This window comes from Colobus angolensis, unplaced genomic scaffold (assembly GCF_000951035.1).
Source record: "Colobus angolensis palliatus isolate OR3802 unplaced genomic scaffold, Cang.pa_1.0 Scaffold255, whole genome shotgun sequence".
NCBI lineage: Eukaryota > Metazoa > Chordata > Mammalia > Primates > Cercopithecidae > Colobus > Colobus angolensis.
The window spans coordinates 1,719,551-1,738,602 of record NW_012115766.1 but is presented as its reverse complement, the minus strand read 5'-3'; the positions used below and the strand labels follow the sequence as shown (position 1 = coordinate 1,738,602).

Below are 19,052 nucleotides of genomic sequence, written 5' to 3'. Positions count from 1 at the left end.
CCTTACTTCGCTAGCATTGGTTTAGTAACTCCTGGACCCAGAAATACTAAAGCAGCCAACAGCAGGGCCAGCCACTATAAATAAGCTCATTACCTAAGTGGCCAGGAAGAAGAGGTTTCAAGAATGTAGCCTTGCTTTACAAGAGTTAAGGAATTTGGTTTGACCATAACAGATGTCTACGATTCTCTCATTTCAGTGGTGTGGGCTTGGAAGATTGTTTAGAATGTCTGAGATTGTGCAGAAAACGTAAAAAATCTTCCAAACATAAGATTTTACAGGAAATCTTTCCCTGGAATTACTTGAGACTTGAGCTTGACCTCTCCGCTTGCGTCTTTTTCCAAGTGTTTTTCTTCCAATCCCATCTACAGGAACCACTTCTAGCAGCAATACAGTGGTTGCTGGCCAGGACAATTTCCCAGATGCTGAGGAGAACAAGATACTGAAAGAATCTGATGAAAGGTTGGTGCAGAAATTTGACTTAATATCCAGTGTAATGTTCTGCAATAATCTATGCAAAGACATAATACAGGTTTGTGGAGTTTCATAAATTTTGCACATACATAAAAATCCTTCTTTGTTTTTAGAAACTGAGACTTACTTTCCACCTCTAGTCTGTATATCCCTAAAGATAACAGTTATTTCTATGCAAAGTCAGAGAAGAGAAAGATTAAGAAGGGTGTTGTTCTGGTGGTGGAATTCCACTTATCCCAGGGCTTAGTAAAAACCATGAGTTGTTCTGTTAATGGGCACAGACCATCTGGAATTAGAAATGCCATGTGAAATGTTCAAATCTGATTGCTGAATAGTTTCTTAGGGATAGAGTAGTCATCTTGAGGTGAGTTCTATGAAACATCATTATTCTTACTTTATTTTTGCTGTGTCCTGTCTTGGTTAACCAAAACACTGTCTCTTCCTGCTAAACAAAGTCTCCATTCCCTCCACATTAGCTCTTTAATAATAATATTCCCCCCATATCTCCTCCTCCTTATTGCCTTACCTATGAACTACTCATCAGTAGTCAAATCAGAGTCACTCTTTCCTGCAGTTGACTGTGAAGAGCAGGGAGAGAAACCAGGAGAGAAAAGCAAAACTCAAATTTTTAAAAAAGGAAAATTAGGATGATCCTCACAGTGTTGAAAATGCCATCAGCTGAGCATTTTATAGTGAAAGGTAATGAGGGAGCCCTTTTAAGGATGAGATGCTCACAAATTCATATTAAAGACAATTTAGGGGATCAAGTAATGAAAATAAGTCACTTAGCCCAAAATGCCCCAGCAAGCCCACAGTGCTTCCTGAGCATCCTGAGGATTTCATCATGTGCGCTGGGGCACAGCAGGGGCTGAGGTGGAGACGACCCGACACACGGCTGCCTGCCCCTGGGGCTCTGAAGGCTCCTTCCCTAATTCAGGCGCCTGCCAGATTCCTCACTGCATCACTGGGCAGCTGTGTTACCTTTAGGCAGATGTTCATCCATAGGAGCTTCCCTTCAGACTAAAAGCCCAAACCCAGCAGATCATGAATGATAGACCTTGTCCTTTGTAGTTCTCTAATAAAGGCTTCTATTTCTTTCTCAGGAATGAATAAAGGTTTTTATACTCCACATATTAGTGAAGGTACAAGATTACTAATTAGCATGTTATTTTTTAAAATCTGTATTTGCTATTAATATTACCTTCCTTGGAAAACTACCTCATGATAAAAATCACAGTATTTCTCTAAAGATATTTTTACTTTCTCACTAGAGTATAACATTCTTGATAATTTATTGTTTTGTCTGAGTTTCCCCTCTGAATTTTATTTGAGGTAGAAAGGTGATAGATCTCCATGTATTAACATCTCATTACAAAGGCCTGTTTAGGGCCAGAGTTCTGAGTGTCCTGCCTAGAGTTTCTTGTTTTTTTTTTTTGAGACGGAGTCTGGGTCTGTCGCCTGGGCTGGAGTGCAGTGGCGCGGTCTCGGCTCACTGCAAGCTCCGCCTCCCAGGTTCACACCATTTTCCTGCCTCAACTTCCCGAGAAGCTGGGACTACAGGTGCCCGCCATCAAGCCCGGCTAATTTTTCTATTTTTAATAGAGACGGGGTTTCACCATGTTAGCTAGGATGGTCTCGATCTCCTGACCTTGTGATCCGCCCGTCTTGGCCTCTCAAAGTGCTGGGATTACAGGCGTGAGCCACCGCGCCTGCCTGCCTAGTTTTTTAGTGGTGGCTTTGAACTTAAGAAGCCAGTAATCTCTCTAATATCAAGATCACAGAACATCTTCAAGAGAGATTTTCTTGTTTAGCTGTTACTCCTACTCTGTCACCATATCTCTGCTGGTCATTGGAAAACCCTGATGCAATTATCTACCCATATATATCACACATATTCATACACATCAGATTATTTTATACTGATTATCTACCTATAACATATTGATTGATCATATTCACATATATGTGCAAACATATGTCTATGAATATTCTCCCCCAATGGACACTGCTATTCCATTGATCCCATACAGCCCCTACACCATTTCTCTACTGTATTCTTTTTTTTCTATGAAAGTAGGCTGTGCCCTCAGCCTAAAATCCTTTTTTCTCTTCAATCTACTTATTGCCCTTCCCTCCTTATAATCTCTGTCATGTTGATGTATAGGTACTTACAGACACACTTATCTCAACCACCAGATTTTAATTCCTAGAGAACACAGATTGCGTATCTCTTACACCAAGCTTGTCCAACCTGCAGCGCACAGGCCACATGCGGCCCAGGACAGCTTTGAATGTGGCCCAACACAAATTCATAAACTTCCTTTTTTTTTTTTTTTTTTTTTTTTGAGACGGAGTCTTGCTCTGTCGCCCAGGCTGGAGTGTCTGTCGCCCAGGCTGGAGTGCAGTGGCCGGATCTCAGCTCACTGCAACCTCCACCTCCCGGATTCACACCATTCTCCTGCCTCAGCCTCCCGAGTAGCTGGGACCACAGGCGCCGGCCACCTCGCCCGGCTAATTTTTTGTATTTTTAGTAGAGACGGGGTTTCACCGTGTTAGCCAGGATAGTCTCGATCTCCTGACCTCGTGATCCGCCCGTCTCGGCCTCCCAAAGTGCTGGGATTACAGGCTTGAGCCACCGCGCCCAGCCCATAAACTTTCTTAACAGATTATGAGATTTTGAGTATATGTGATTTTATTTATTTTTTTAGCTCATCAGCTATTGTGTTAGTGTGGACAGTTCTTCCAGTGTGGTCAAGGGAAGCCAAAAGATTGGACACCCCTGTCTTACACATTTTTCCATGCTCAGTGATTAGTCTACTGTGCTGTCCATAGTAGGCATTTTAAAGTGTTCATTTGGTAAGTGAATGAAAATAGGAGAAACGTCACAGCCCCAGAGGTGGGTAAGCTGTCCAACTACCACCAGTCCCCTTTCTCTTACCCTTTCAGTAACCCATCTTGGAGGAAAGTGATTTACTCCTTTCTTTATAGTCCTTGTAGGCAAAGAGCCTACGGAGACAGTGTTGTTCAGAAACACCGCCCCAAGCTGCTGTGTTAACACACCTCAGGAGTGGGGCATCTCTTCCACCATATCCATTGCTGGGCTGAGGGAAGCACCATGGAGTGGGACAAAATGGCCGCCTCGGCTCCGTGTTCTTTACAACTAGATTAATGTTTCTTTGATGTGACTCAGTAGTATTTAATAATACCGTTCCTACTGACAAAAGCACAAACAAACCGTATAGCTTAAGTGAAAGAACATTAAAATAAGAGTAAAAGAATATATGCCAAGCTAAGAGGAGGAAAAGATAGTTGGTGTCTTAAGTCCTGACTAAGGAAAACTACAACTTAACATTAACTTAATCTTAAGGCCCCAGTAGCCAAAGTAAGAAAAGGAAAAGCAAGTTTATAACATTCAATTTTTTTTAAAAAAAAGCTATTCAAGTTAACAGTAATCTATTAAACATTTCAAAATAACTAGAAGAGAATAATTCATAAGTTCCTAGCATAAAGAAAAAATAAATATTTAAGATGACGGATATCCCAATTACCCTGATTTGATATTTACACATTGAATGCATGTATCAAATGTTCACATCTACCCTGAAAAATGTACATCTATTGTGTATTAATAAAACTTTTTAAAAACTGTCAGAAATTGTAACAGAAAGTACACCTACACTCTTAAGATTTTTCATGTAGTTTATTTTACTAGGCATCAAAATGAATATATTAAAAGAGTAGTTTATAGCAATTTTTAAAGTATGCAGAAACAATCTTCATAAGTTTTTGTTTTTGAGACAGGGTCTCCATTCTGTCACCTAGGCTGAAATGCACGAAATCACAGCTCACTACAGGCTCAGCATCCCAGGCTCAAGCAGTCCTCCTGCTTCAGCCTCCCGGGTAGCTGGGAGTACAGACATGTGCCACCACACCTCGCTCATTTTTTTATTTCTTGTAGAGACAGGGTTTCACTATGTTGCCCAGGCTGGTCTCAAACTCCTGGGCTCAACTGATCCTCCCACCTCAGCCTCCCAAAGTGCTGGGATTACAGGTGTGAGTGACTGCACCCAGCCATAAGTTTTTTCAATACATCAATCTTAATAAAAGATTTTTATAAATTTATATGCCCACAAAGGGATTTTTTCATAGGCAGCTAAAGCAGTAAACCTCGTCTGTGTAAATTTTGAACTATCTGTGTTGAAACAGAAATAATTTCTATCTAAATTGATAGTGTGATATACATCAATAATATTAACTATTAGTTCATTTATCTAAGTATTATTAATTTGAGCTAAATCAACAAGGTAAAACTGAGAAGAACATTTCATCTTTCTAATTTTTCTCTTACCAGAGCTCTTTTCATGATGTATTTCTTAAGGTATGTACCTTTGATGTTAAAAGGCATCAAAGATTCTACTTAATCCTTGAAATTCTTCCAGGGACCAGACCCAAAATAAGCCTCATCAACCCAGAAAAGCAAAGGAAAATAACAGATTTTACACTTGGGAGTCAGGTTTTTACTTTTTCCTTGCCAGACATACACTTTGCTACACTGTGGTTTTAGTCTTCTCCAGAACAAGGAGAACAGTCTGGAAGGGACTTGCTCCTCCTCTTTATTCCAGCCTCATAAATAAACTCCACCCAACACCCCTTTAAATCCAACTCAAAAGAGAAAAGAGACAGTTGCCATCCATCCTGTAATTCTTCCCTGTCCGGGCCCTCCAGGCACAATTTAAACCCCGACATAGAGCACAGTTCATGGTAGCTGGAAGTGCCGTGGCGTTCTCCCTCCAATGGAAACCTGCAGATGTGCCATTCTTTCATCACCATGCTTTTATTCCTTTCTGAATGATGTCTGGGCTTAGCAGATGCTGTTTATCACTTTGCATTTATCAGCATAAATATGATTAAAGAACTTCAGAAGGTAATAAGTTTGTCCTTTTCCAGTTTATTTTCATAAATACTTACAGTCTGATTTAGTTGGCCGATTTGTATGAAGCTAAACTGATCGATGTCTTAGTTATTCTGTTCTTATAGATTCACAAATGCCCGGAATATTTAACAGTGAAGAATGTTTGAGGTATGAAGTTACTGGGGAAAAGATAGCTGTCAGGAAGGGGGAAATGCTGTTGCAAATATCTAAGAAGTGAATAAAACCAAGCTCATTACAGTACATTTCTGTAATTCAGCAAATCCAAATCACCGATGCAGTGCTCTAAGGTTGTACACCTGGGACAAGACGGGCAGCTTAACGACACATCCAGGACTTTTTGATGAAACATTACTCTTTCTCCACACGTTAGTGAGGACAGCAGTAGCCCTGCACCTTCCAGTGTCCCTGAAAGAAATAGAGTATTGATCTGTTATGAGTTAAGTTAGAATACCCGGTCAGTAATGTAGAGGGACACACCTATTTTGGCTTGAGTTTTCCAGGTATTTCTAGATTGCCTTAGTTCTTTGCTTTGGCTACATATATATTAAGTTGATAAAACCTGCTGTGTGTTATTTTGTGTAAAATAAATATAGACATACCATTTTGCCCACACTGCCCCTGAACTACACCCTTGCCCTACATTGTAGACCTTTATTTGAGAAATACGCTATTGATTTCTTTCTAGAAATCCTAGGTAGAAGCATAATAACTAATACCTTATAGTCAGACAGTGTCTTGCAGTTTTGGAAACACTCTCACATCCTTTCTTTTGATTCCCCAAACAACCCCAGTTAAATAAAAGACAGAGTATTATTATGATGCCCTTCTTGCAGTTGTGGAAACAAGTTCCCCAAGGAGGCAGAGGCCTTGGCCATGGTTACAGAGCTAGTGAGAGAGAGCTCAGCCTTAAAGCTCCATGTTCCATGAGATCACCTGGACTCAGGAAGGGGAACATCACACACCGGGGCCTATTATGGGGAGGGGGGAGGGGGGAGGGGGGAGGGATTGCACTGGGAGTTATACCTGATGTAAATGACTAGTTGATGGGTGCTGACGAGTTGATGGGTGCAGCACACCAACATGGCACAAGTATACATATGTAACAAACCTGCACGTTATGCACATGTACCCTAGAACTTAAAGTATAATAATAAAAATAAAAAATAAATAAATAAAGCTCTGTGTTCCACGCGGGGAGTTGGCATGGCACTGAAGGCCTCCTGCACCGCCACCTCCCTGTGGTCAACACTAAACAAGGTGTATAACTTCGCTTGCCCTCAGTTTCCTCATTGTAGAATAAATAATGCTTATCTCAAAGATGAATGAGCAAGATTAAATAAGATGATGTCTATGAATTACTATACTTTACCATTTTTATTTTCTTTGTTGTTTTGTTTTTGTTTTTGTTTTTTGTTTTTTGTTTGTTTTGGGTGGGGATTACTTCTTAAAAGCCACAAGAGAAACCAGACCAGAGTCCCTCTGGTTAAATTACTCTCCAACTAGGACCTTTTCCTGTGCCGGGACCAGCTGGGTCGGGGAGACCCTAACCCAGCGGCGCTAGAGGAATTAAAGATACACACACAGAAATATAGAGGTGTGAAGTGGGAAATCAGGGGTCTCACAACCTTCAGAGCTGAGAACCCTGAACAGAGATTTACCCACATATTTATTAACAGCAAACCAGTCATTAGCATTGTTTCTACAGATATTAAATTAACTAAAAGTATCCCTTATGGGAAACGAAGGGATGGGCCGAATTAACTGCAGCAGGAACACGCCCTTAAGACACAGTTCGCTCATGCTAATTGTCTGTGGCTTAAGAATGCCTTTAAGCGGTTTTGAGCCAGGTGTTCCTTGCCCTCATTCCCATAAACCCACAACCTTCCACCTTGGGCATTAGGGCCATTATGAACATGTTACAGTGCTGCAGAGATTTTACGGCCAGTTTTGGGGCCAGTTTATGGCCAGATTTTGGGGGACTTGCTTCCAACACCCTGAACACTCTCAAACTATTTTAAGAGAAACTTTAATGCTGGGTAAAGTCCAAGATTTATTATAACTATGTTTGCGTATTTCCCATTCTATGTACTTTCAGTTGTTTAATCATTCAGGAAATATTTATTGACCACCTACTGTGTGTCAGGCTATGTAAATAAGGGAATCATGTTATTCAGTTATCATGCCCATTTTCTTTCCAAAGCAAATGTTACCATTTTCTAGTTCCACTGAAATATTAGGCTTAAAATTTTTATCTTTTCAAGGTTTGGACTTTGCTTATGAGCAAGAGTGACCACTGACCCTCTCAAGAAAACAAGAAATGTTTGGGGTACAATTTTTACAGCATTCCTTTAAGAAAAGCACCATTGGAACTAGCAACTGAGAAAACAACTGCTAAATCATAGTTTATGAGTAAGAGCATAGGCCGGGTGCGGTGGCTCACACCTGTAATCCCAGCACTTTGGGAGGCTGAGGCGGGTAGACCACGAGGTCAGGAGATCGAGACCATCCTGGCCAACATGGTGAAACCCTGTCTCTACTAAAAATACAAAACTTAGCTGGGCATGGTGGCGGGCACCTGTAGTCCCAGCTACTCAGGAGGCTGAGGCAGGAGAATCGCTTGAACCTGGGAGGTGGAGATTGCAGCAAGCCAAGATCACACCACTGCACTCCAGCCTGGCTATAGAGTGAGACTCCATCTTAAAAAAAAAAAAAAAAAAAAAAAAAGAGCATATACGCACACATGTTAATATTTCATTCTGGTTGTGCTTGTATTTGAAGGTTTAGTAATGTCATCAGAGCCCACACTCGCCTCGAGTCAAGATACAGCAATAGCTCTGGAGGATCCTATGATGAGGATAAAAGTAAGTATCAACAGGCTGTGGGCTTTCGGACGGAGCGCATGTGGTCAGAGGATAGAAAATGAGTGTTCTGATTATTCTTGATCTGATTACTAAAAGGGCCCATAAATATTAAGTAACCATTTAATCCACCTACGCAGGTGAGCATCAGCATCCTCAAAAATTTTTTTAAAAAAAGCCAAACCGGCCAGGCGCGGTGGCTCAAGCCTGTAATCCCAGCACTTTGGGAGGCCGAGACGGGCGGATCACGAGGTCAGGAGATCGAGACCATCCTGGCTAACACGGTGAAACCGCGTCTCCACTAAAAATACAAAAAACTAGCCGGGCGAGGTGGCGGGCGCCTGTAGTCCCAGCTACTCGGGAGGCTGAGGCAGGAGAATGGCGTGAACCCGGGAGGCGGAGCTTGCAGTGAGCTGAGATCCGGCCACTGCACTCCAGTCTGGGTGACAGAGCAAGACTCCGTCTCAAAAAAAAAAAAAAAAAAAAAGCCAAACCATGGACAAATCAAAATTTTATAAAAATTCAAACTACCATCCCACTCCTATGTTTTTATATTCTTGGCATTTTTTTCTTGGTGATGCATCTGGGGAAAATACATTAAGTCATAGTCCCATTAGAAAACAAACGTGGCCGTTCAGTTTTTCCAACTATCTTGCGAATGGGTTTAACCTTGAAGCTTTGAAAGTCTGCTCACTCAGGATAGGATCTGTTCTCATGTGGAATTTCTCAGCGGCATAGTCTCCATAGCCTAAGGAAAACCTTGCTAACCCGGGAGTTAGCTTTGTGACAGGAATTTCTTCCCGTAGTTGGGAAAACCAAAAAGGTCAGTGCATTTACTGATTTTATTTGAGCTCTGGACAGCTTCTGTAGATATTGAGCAGATACAGAGTATTAGTTGGTCACAAGTTACAGAAATTCTGAAACCGAAGAACGCTCCCAGTGATATTTTAGATTTGCTAAGGGAATCAGTAAAGTATCTTGTGGAATTTATTCTGTTTTGTCAGAAATTGTAAATATACTCATCTTTCATGAGTTAAGTTCATTTCGTAAGTTGGTGCTTTGAGTTGTTGTTTTGAATTGTTTTGTTTTTACGGAAATGTGCGATGTCAGGTAAGAGCTAGGTGGTTCCAATGAGGCCACGTTTCAGCTACCCTTGTTCTACTTCTGAATGCACAGACAGGCAGTTCTCCACCATTAAAATACTAATGGAAGGCGTGTCTAAAATCCATATGTAATTATCATGCTCTAGGTTAAGTTTTAGCTATAAAACTTTCACTAGAGCTGTCGATAGGAAGTAGAATAAAGCTGTTCGTGTTTTCCTTCCTTTGTGTGTCCCCTCAGGGGATTGTACCATCCAAACACTGAACAGCCAAATCTCCAGACCATAGACCATTACTTCTAGAAGGCACCAGATTTTAGAGATGAGGAAAGTAGTACTTGAGAAATGAAGAGTTGGTTCTAGAAAAGTCTGGTTACTGTGGCAATATCTGGTAACCCAAAGTTTGAGGACAGAAAAATTTAAGTTTAGGCCACCTTAATTCCTCTCAGCACATTTTGGCTGATTGGATATATATCCTTTCCTAACAGAAATCTCATCATTTACTTTTTAATTCTTCAATAGTCTCCCTTTTTGTTTCCCTTTCAAGTTTTATTGAAAAGTAGCTAGTTACCTAGCAGTGCATTTGGCAACTGACTTATCCTGGATGATTATCTGAGAAGTTAAATTTGCTGCAAGTAAGTTACTTGTAGGTAATTTGCTGAGAGTTAGAACCGAGATGAGTTACTAGTGCACCTGCTTTAAATTTTTTCCAAGCTAAAATTGTTGTGGCCAAGCTTCATGGCATAGAATTACAGGGTTCTGGTTGCTCACTTGTCAGTGTATTAGAAAAAGCCAGTAGTCACTCTTCCTGAGGGAAGTCCTGACCTTTTCCACTGAAACCCTCTTAGCCACATCCTGTGAGAGGTGGGGTGTTCTTGGTTCTGGTTTTCTGGTACCTGTCCTCTTTCAGAGCCTCAGTTGTCACAACAGGAAGATACCCCTCCACCAGCTCTGTCAATGTTAAGGCCAGCATCCTACACTGGGCCAGCAGCATCAGATCAGTGACTTCGCACTACCTTGCAGAAGTGAAGCAAAGAAAAATTATATTGTTATAAAATTGCCTAAAGACGACGTAGTATATTCTTCCTCTTAATACATAAACTGATCCCAAGAATAAACCAGCTTCTCTGCAGCCAAATACCTGGGTTAAATCCTGTGCCCACCTGTATTGCTTATCTTAAATGCTGCTGGCCTGCTTTGGGAGCATGATAAGAAATAAACGTGAAACGTGTTGCTGTACTTATTTTATTTTTATTATTGTTTTTGAGACAGGGTCTCACCCGTAGCCCAGGTTATAGTGCGACGTCACGATCTTGGCTCACTGCAGCCTCTGCCTCTGGGGTGCAAGTGATTCTGCTGTGTCAGCCACCTGAGTAGCTGGGACTACAGGTGTGCGCCACCACACCCGGCTAATTTTTATATTTTTAGTAGAGAGGGGGTTTCACCATGTTGGCCACGCTGGTCTTGAACTCCTGACCTCAAGTGATCCACCTGCCTGGGCCTTCCAAAATGCTGGGATTACAGACATGAGCCACTGCACCCGGCCTGTACTTACTTTAAAGATAATATTGTGAAGTTCATTCATTCAACAAATATTTATTAATCCTTTACCATGTACCAGGCACCATTGTAGGTAGTAGGGAAAAAGCAATGAACAGAACAGAAGAAGTTCCCACTCTCCTGGAGCTTACACTAGTGTTGGGGAGGGAGGTGGTGCTGGTGAATTGGTGATCCATGGGTGGAGGGGGAGGAACTAAAGCAGGGCAAGCAGGGTAGAAACTGATTGGGGTTGGGGGTCAATTTAAATAGAGCGGTCAAGGAAAGCTGCTGTAGTAAGGTGATACTGGGGCAGAGACATGAATGAAGCAAAGAGGTGAGCCATGCAGCTGTCTGCAGATGAGCATCCCAGCCATAGGAAGCAGCAGACGTAAGGGCCCTGAGGCTGTATGGGGCCCAGCCTGATCACAGAACAGCAAGGAAGCTAGGATGAGTGGAGTGGGGTGAGCAAGGGTGCGCTGGTAGGAGATAAGCCAGGAGAGGAACATGGAGGGGGAAGACCTGGTAAGGCCTTAAAGGCCATGGATATGGATTTGTGGGGAGCCACTGGAGGGTGTTGAGCAAAGAAAGAGACACTACTGAACTTGTTTTAAAAGAATTGGTCTGTCTGCTCTGTGGAACATAGACCTCAAGTGATCTGCCCACCTCGGCCTCCCAAAGTGCTGGGATTACAGGGGTGAGCTACCACGACTAGCCAAAATTGTGCTTTATTGAGATGAGGAAGACTGGAGGAAGAGTAAGTTTTCATAGAGATGGGAATTCAACATGATTTAATGTTTTTCTTTTTGTATATCTGTATTCTGCTTTGCTTTATAATGAATAACTATAAATTAGTTACCAAGTAATAACTATTCAAGTAGTTACCCAAACAAGTAATTCTAACCCATTTGATCATGTAATTCATACTCACCGAATGAAATCATTAGAAAGTTGTTTCTGGCCAGGCACTCACACCTGTAATTCCAAAATTTTGGGAGGCCAAGGTGGGAAGATCACTTGAGTCCAGGAGTTTGAGACCAGTGTGAGCAACATGTTGAGACCCCATCTATTTAAAAAAATAATAAATTTTTAATTAGCCGGGTGTGGTGGCACATGCCTGTAGTCCTAGCTGCTTGGAAGGCTAAGACAGAAGGATCTCTTGAGCCCTAGAATTTGAAACTGCAGTGAGATTTGTTTTTGTTTTTGTTTTTCAAACAGAATCTCACTCTGTCGCCTAGACTGAGTGCAGTGGCACGACCTCGGCTCACTGCAGCCTCCACCTCCCAGGTTCAAGCGATTCTTCTGCCTCATCCTCCCAATTAACTGGGCTTACAGGCACGTGCCATCATGCCGGGCTATTTTGTGTGTGTGTGTGTATTTTTAGTAGAGATGGGGTTTTGCCGTGTTGGCCAGGCTGGTTTCCAACTCCAGACCTCAGGTGATCCACCCACCTCAGCCTCCCAATGTGCTGGGATTACAGGCGTGAGCCACTGTAACCAGCCCTGCAGTGAGTTTTGATTGATCCAATGCACTCCAGCCTAGGTGCCAGCGAGACCCTGTCCCTAAAAAAAAATTTAAAAATGAAAAATAAAGTTATTTTTACAAGCATACATTTATAAAATTTATTCTGAAAACATCAAGTAGAGAAAACAAGTCTCCTCTCCCTGAAAATAAAGCATAGTTGTCTTTCTCACCCTGCAGATGATCCAATTTCTCCCTACACGGGCTGGTTGCTGACTATTACAGAGACCAAGCAGCCACAGCCCTTACCGATGCCTTGTACAGGAGGATGCTGGGCCCCGCTGGTTGACTACCTCCCGGAGACCATCACTCCCCGGGGGCCACTCCATAGGTGAGCAGCATGTGTGGGGAGAAGGAGACCTTAGCTTTGACTGGACTTTTCTACTTATGACAAGAGAAAAACCTGGTCCAGGTCCCACCACATTAAATGATCTTATCAATCAGTGGGATCCTGCCTGATTTGACTGCCAGCTTCCAGCATATTAGCAGAGTTTGGTCAAATATTAATCAACATTCAAAGCTGCCTCTGACCTTTGAATTTCTCCTTGATGTAATCTGGATATGGACATGCATTCTGTGATGCTTTTTAGACTGTAAGCAATTTGATGACAGGGACCTTGTCTGTGATTTCTCTTCATCTCTTAGCTCTTATTACCTAGTGACTAGTGTGATTAGCTCAACCAGTGTTTCTTCTTGCTGTGGAGCGCTATGCTGTGTTACAAGTTAAACTCTATTTCCCTGGAATAAGAGCCTCATATAATGTTTTAAAAACAGTTAAAAGTTATATTGAACTGTAACTTAATGATCTACTGGTATTTCCATCCCCTTCAGAAGTTGCATTAATTTCATTATTTCATTGATTAGGTGCAATATTGCTGTAATTTTTATGACTGAGATGGTGGTGGATCACAGTGTACGAGAAGATTGGGCGCTTCATCTACCATTATTACTTCATGCTGTCTTCTTAGGTAAGACTGGATCTAAAAGGCATTCTAGCCAATCGGGTTAAAATTATACAGAAGTAATCCATAGAGATTTCCTTTCACATTGACATCCTGTTTGACTCATTTCGGGAATATTTGATCTCCACCATTTTTCATTGCCCTTTTGTGACATCTGCTCTGAAATGTCAGCTACTTGGTCACTGTTTGAAATTGCTCTATTTCTACCGTGTAAATATAGTGGTATCTCACTAGTGCCACATCTACAAAGATATCCAAAATAAGTTGGGCCTTTTTGAGAGTCTTTGGCTGAAGTGGTAAATTTTAAGCTATGAGGCATAGTCAGCGTATAAAAAGAAAGGATATAGGACAGAGTGGGCCAAGCCCTGAGCTTTGTAGAGCAAAAATGGGAAGAGGAACCAGCCAGGGAAACTCAGAAATTCAGTTAGAAAGAGACTAATAAAATTAGAATCTTTCAGTAACAGGGATATCCAAGGAAGAGAACATCTCAAGAAGAAGGAATGCTAACCACATCAAATGCTACAGAGAGGTCAAGAAAAGTTCATCTATCAGCATTTTATGAGAACATTTTAATTAAGAAATAAAGCATTTTATTTTTCCTAAGCCCAACTTCTGTATGTTGGTAACACAAACAATAACAAAGAAAACTAAACATTCTTTTAACATGTTCCTCCTGAGTATCCTGGAATCTTTACTATCCCTGGAATCTAAACGAGCTTAACGTTTGTTTATACTGAGATTCTACTGTTTTGTTCCAGGTTTAGACCACTACCGGCCTGAAGTCTTTGAACACAGCAAAAAACTGCTTCTTCACCTCTTGATTGCCCTCTCTTGCAACAGCAATTTCCATTCCATTGCTTCTGTGCTCCTGCAGACCCGAGAGATGGGTGAAGCTAAGACTCTAACTGTGCAGCCAGCTTACCAACCTGAATATCTCTATACAGGTAACAAGAGAACGACTGGTAGAGAGCCTAGGACAGTTACAGATGCAGAGATAACTAACTGCAGGTGCCAGTAGAGCCCAAGTTAACTTCTCATGCTATGACCTCCAACTTTCCACGTGATAAGTCAACAGTACAATAAATACACACCATTTCACTTGATGTGAACTTGTCTCTCAAAAGCTTTATTATTGAATATTTAAAATATATTTTTCCTGGTTATATCTATGATTCCTGCCCTCATTGAATACGTTCCTCCTGATGCATTGGAAGTGTAAGTGCCCATTGGCCAGGAGCAGCAGTGTAGAACACCGAAGGGTGAGAACGCACAAAACAGTGACCATTGCTGCTGCCTGAGAGCAGGTCACAGCCAGGGTGCCGGATATATCACTTGTGTGTCTTCTAGTGCCCATAAAGGAATTTTCACTTTATTGAATGACTGACCTTTTCCTTGAAGACACCATTAGTGGGAGCCTGTTAAAAACCATTGCTGTTTTGAAACCAAAAAAAATTCTCCTTAGAAATAGGAACAGATAGCATTAGCTGAGTCAAAGAAATTACTCTACCATGTCAAGCCATTCATGAAAACTTTATCCCAACAGGTAATAGTGGTTTTCATTTAGAACCAGAACATTTAAAATACCTTAAAATGATGATGAAGATTACCAACTAACAGAGTTCAGGGACTAACTTTTTTTTTTTTTTTTTTTTTGAGACGGAGTCTTTGTTCCCCAGGCTGGAGTGCAGTGGCGCGATCTCGGCTCACTGCAACCTCCCCCTCCCGGGTTCACGCCATTTTCCTGCCTCAGCCTCCTCAGTAGCTGGGACTACAGGCACCCGCCACCACACCCGGCTAATTTTTTCTAATTTTAGTAGAGACGGGGTTTCACTGTGTTAGCCAGGATGGTCTTGATCTCCTGACCTCATGATCCGCCCGCCTCGGCCTCCCAAAGTGCTGGGATTACAGGCGTGAGCCACCGCGCCTGGCTAATTTTTTTTAGCCTGTTTATTTTACATATTGCATTGGCACTAGCTGTGGTGCGACTTTTCACATGTCACTGTGTGCTTTCTACATTACTGTGAAAAGGGTGTACCTTTTATCTATCACTTGTGCCCACCACTGTATTGGCTTCTAATAGATGTTAACATAGTTCTTTGGAAAACAAATATGAAATCATCATTATCTACACTTAATTGAAAATAACCTATCAATAGCCTCTTAGAAACACAAAACTCCCTTTGCTGTAGATGTTTAATTAAAATGAAGAGTTCTAGCTGCTCTAAGTCCTGAGGATAAGAATATAATTTTTTCAAATGTTAGGTAGAGAAAATTGTGGTATCTGATAAGTTGTGTATCTCTGTGTACATCAGTTTTGCATTTATTATACTATCGATGTGGTACAAAATGATTTAAAGTGAAGATTTACCAAAAACGCATACAATATTCATAGGCAAGACAAACAGTAGATAGCTAAAGTGACTGGTTCTACAGGACACAGGGAATAGGTGTACAAAGAATATGGGAAATGTTCTTTTTTTAATAAACATTTATTAAGCACCTAGTTTCAACTATAGTTGCTTTCAAATACATACTAAAAATGTGTGTGACAGAAATTATTGTCTTAACTTTATTATAATAGGACACTGAGATACAAAGAATTACATAAATTCCCTGAGGCTACTCTATAAATGACAGAAATGTTATTCAAACCCAGGACTCCTCACCTCTAATTCAGTTTATCTATCAGACACACACCAGCACTACATACTTTTTATGATTATTAAATAGGGGAAAAGGGATAGTTGCACATATACATTTTCAAACCCACAGCCTATCCAGAGGTGTAGAATGTCAACCAAGTATGTAACAAAGAAACAGTATTTGCTTATGCCCTATTTCTTTGAATACTATAATATATATTCTATTAAAATATATCATTATATACACAGTACTAAAGCTTCTGGGCACATTTACTCAAAAACATTATGTATAAGTAACCAGCCATTAAGTGGCTGGTATCCTCAAACAGGGTATCATTTCACATGTTTTTTTTTTTTTTTCCCAATATGGAGTCTCGCTCTGTCGCCCGGGCTGGAGTGCAGTGGCATGATCCCGGCTCACTGCAAGCTCCACCGCCTCAGGTTCATGCCATTCTCCTGCTTCAACCTCCCAAGCAGCTGGGACCACAGGCACCCGCCACCATGCCAGGCTAATTTTTGTATTTTTAGTAGTGACAGGGTTTCACCAGGTTAGCCAGGATCGTCTCGATCTCCTGACCTCGTGATCCACCCGCCTCGGCCTCCCACAGTGCGGGGATTACAGATGTGAGCCACCGTGCCCAGCCCATTTCACATGTTTAAGTAGACTAATACCCGGGAATAATTTATTAAGAGCACTCAGTAGATGATCTGTTATAGTTGAATTGGTCATTTGCCTGGTCCATACATGCATACAAACACACACACATAACCTTTCTTTTATAGAAAGTATCAACCAAAACAGCAGAGTAGAAAGCAGCAGATCACGTCCGAGTCCCAAAGACACACTCATTTACACAGCAGTGCAACTAATTTCCTAAAAAAAGAAAAACTGTCAGTCTCATTTAATCATAGCCACAGCCAAAAGCAACCATTTTCTCCCCAGAATTTAAATAACTCCACACTTCTCTGCCCTCCTCTGTGGACCTCATTAAGCATGCTGACAAGCACACTGCCTAGTACATCCCTCCTTGACCTTCTTCTCCCACCAGGTGGCTTTGACTTCCTGAGAGAGGACCAGTCATCCCCGGTGCCCGACTCAGGGCTTAGCTCCAGCTCCACCTCCTCCAGCATCAGTCTGGGAGGCAGCAGTGGAAACCTCCCACAGATGACCCAGGAGGTAGAAGACGTGGACACAGCTGCTGAAACAGATGAGAAGGCAAACAAGCTCATTGAGTTTCTGACGACCAGGTAATAAGGGGTTAGGAGTCCGCGGCTGTTTGCAGGTTGGTCTTTTGGAAAATTGCCAACGCTTTAAGCCACACAGATGGAATAGTGATCCTGGGGTTCTAACAGAAGTCCTGTTTCTCTTCTCAATTGCAACTGCTGGAGTCTGTGTGAACAGACACAGAGATACAAAGAATACAATTTGTGAAAGGCAGACGTTGGTAGAAGTTTCTAGGATCCCACTGATGTGACAGTTGATGGGCAAGGGGATTTTGTGGATAATGGTGATGCAGCAGATGGAGGCAGGAGATGGTAGTGCCCCATGGTGAGCATGCCTTTAGTCATCTATCAGAGCTGCCAGGGGTTAGTAGTTCTGAGACTTGGCAAAGAACATCACTCTGGAAACCGAGGATATTAGCTGTGGTCAACCCAGAAGCAGCTGCCAAGGGGACCATTGTGTATTCATCTGGTCCAAAGAGTCATTTGTAAAAGGCAGTCAGAAACCAGAAACAATAAGGGCCGGGCGCGGTGGCTCAAGCCTGTAATCCCAGCACTTTGGGAGGCCGAGACGGGCGGATCACGAGGTCAGCAGATCGAGACCATCCTGGCTAACATGGTGAAACCCTGTCTCTACCAAAAAATACAAAAAACTAGCCGGGCGAGGTGGCGGGCGCCTGTAATCCCAGCTACTCGGGAGGCTGAGGCAGGAGAATGGCGTGAACCCAGGAGCCGGAGCTTGCAGTGAGCTGAGATCCGGCCACTGCACTCCAGCCTGGGCAACACAGCCAAACTCCGTCTCAAAAAAAAAAAAAAAAAAAACCAGAAACAATAGGAAGCATAATAGGAAAGGAGTCAAACTAATAAATCAAAACCAAGAAAAACTGCAAGTGGTCCTGGTCAGGTCTTCTGGTTCTTCTCATTAACCATTTAGCTTGTAAGGCTCCAGGATTTCTAACACCCTACGGTCTGGTAGTTGTGTAAAGCATGCTTACCTGTGACTGGGTGGCGTGCTCCCCTTTCTCAGTGAGTTAAGTCCCGGAAATCTAGTCTGTGTATATGTTATCTAATACCTCATGTGATCTTGCTTTCTTCAACTAATGCATCAATTAATGCAAACAATAAAAAAGAGTATTTTCTTTCCACAATTCACGATTCAGGTTGTTTTGTGCAGCTCTCAACTTAATGTGGAATTTAATGTGCAGGAAGCTTAGGACAGGAGCTGATGGTGCCTACTTGACAGTATGCCTGATCATGCAGGGTACTGCAGAGACCTGAATGATTTGTGCAAAGGAAAAGTATTGTCACCACTCACCAGCTGTCAGTACCACGTGTTTGGAATAACTCTTCTCTGAAATTCTCCTATCTGGCTCCATTCCATTCTTACTGTTGAAAACCAAGTAGACAACAGAGGCCGTGTCTTCAGTTTGATTGTATGGTATTTGCAACTTGATGGGATCCTGATAAAAACCTTACCTATGCAAATGTGAAAATTGAGTCCATGTCTAAACCTTTATTTCACTTAACATTTGATATCACTTTACTTAAACAAACATGTAGCACTTAGGATATGCCAAGCACTGTTCTGGTGAATTGGGAGGTTTTAATTTTGTAAATGGAGTTAATTTAAAACATTTCAAAATGACTCCATACATTAGATGTGCTTTGAGTATGCTGATAAGGTTTTCAAGACTGAAATGTACTTCCAAAATAATTCATAAAATTGTTTAAAATATTTTTTAACTTACATTTTAAGTTCAAGGGTGCATGTGCAGGGTGTGCAGGTTTGCTACATAGGTAAACGTGTGT

General features: G+C 41.8%; 1 protein-coding gene across 2 annotated transcripts in view; it reads left to right on the top strand.

The window, feature by feature from the left end:
- FRY (furry homolog (Drosophila)) overlaps nt 1-19,052 on the top strand; it is a 272,464-nt gene that overhangs the window by 184,988 nt on the left and 68,424 nt on the right. For both annotated transcript variants that reach the window (XM_011946910.1, XM_011946909.1), the window contains exons 35-40: nt 369-459; nt 8,183-8,265; nt 12,599-12,749; nt 13,283-13,386; nt 14,139-14,324; nt 17,072-17,270. In XM_011946910.1, coding sequence (XP_011802300.1) covers nt 369-459; nt 8,183-8,265; nt 12,599-12,749; nt 13,283-13,386; nt 14,139-14,324; nt 17,072-17,270 — 814 coding nt within the window. The remainder of the gene's footprint in view (nt 1-368; nt 460-8,182; nt 8,266-12,598; nt 12,750-13,282; nt 13,387-14,138; nt 14,325-17,071; nt 17,271-19,052) is intronic.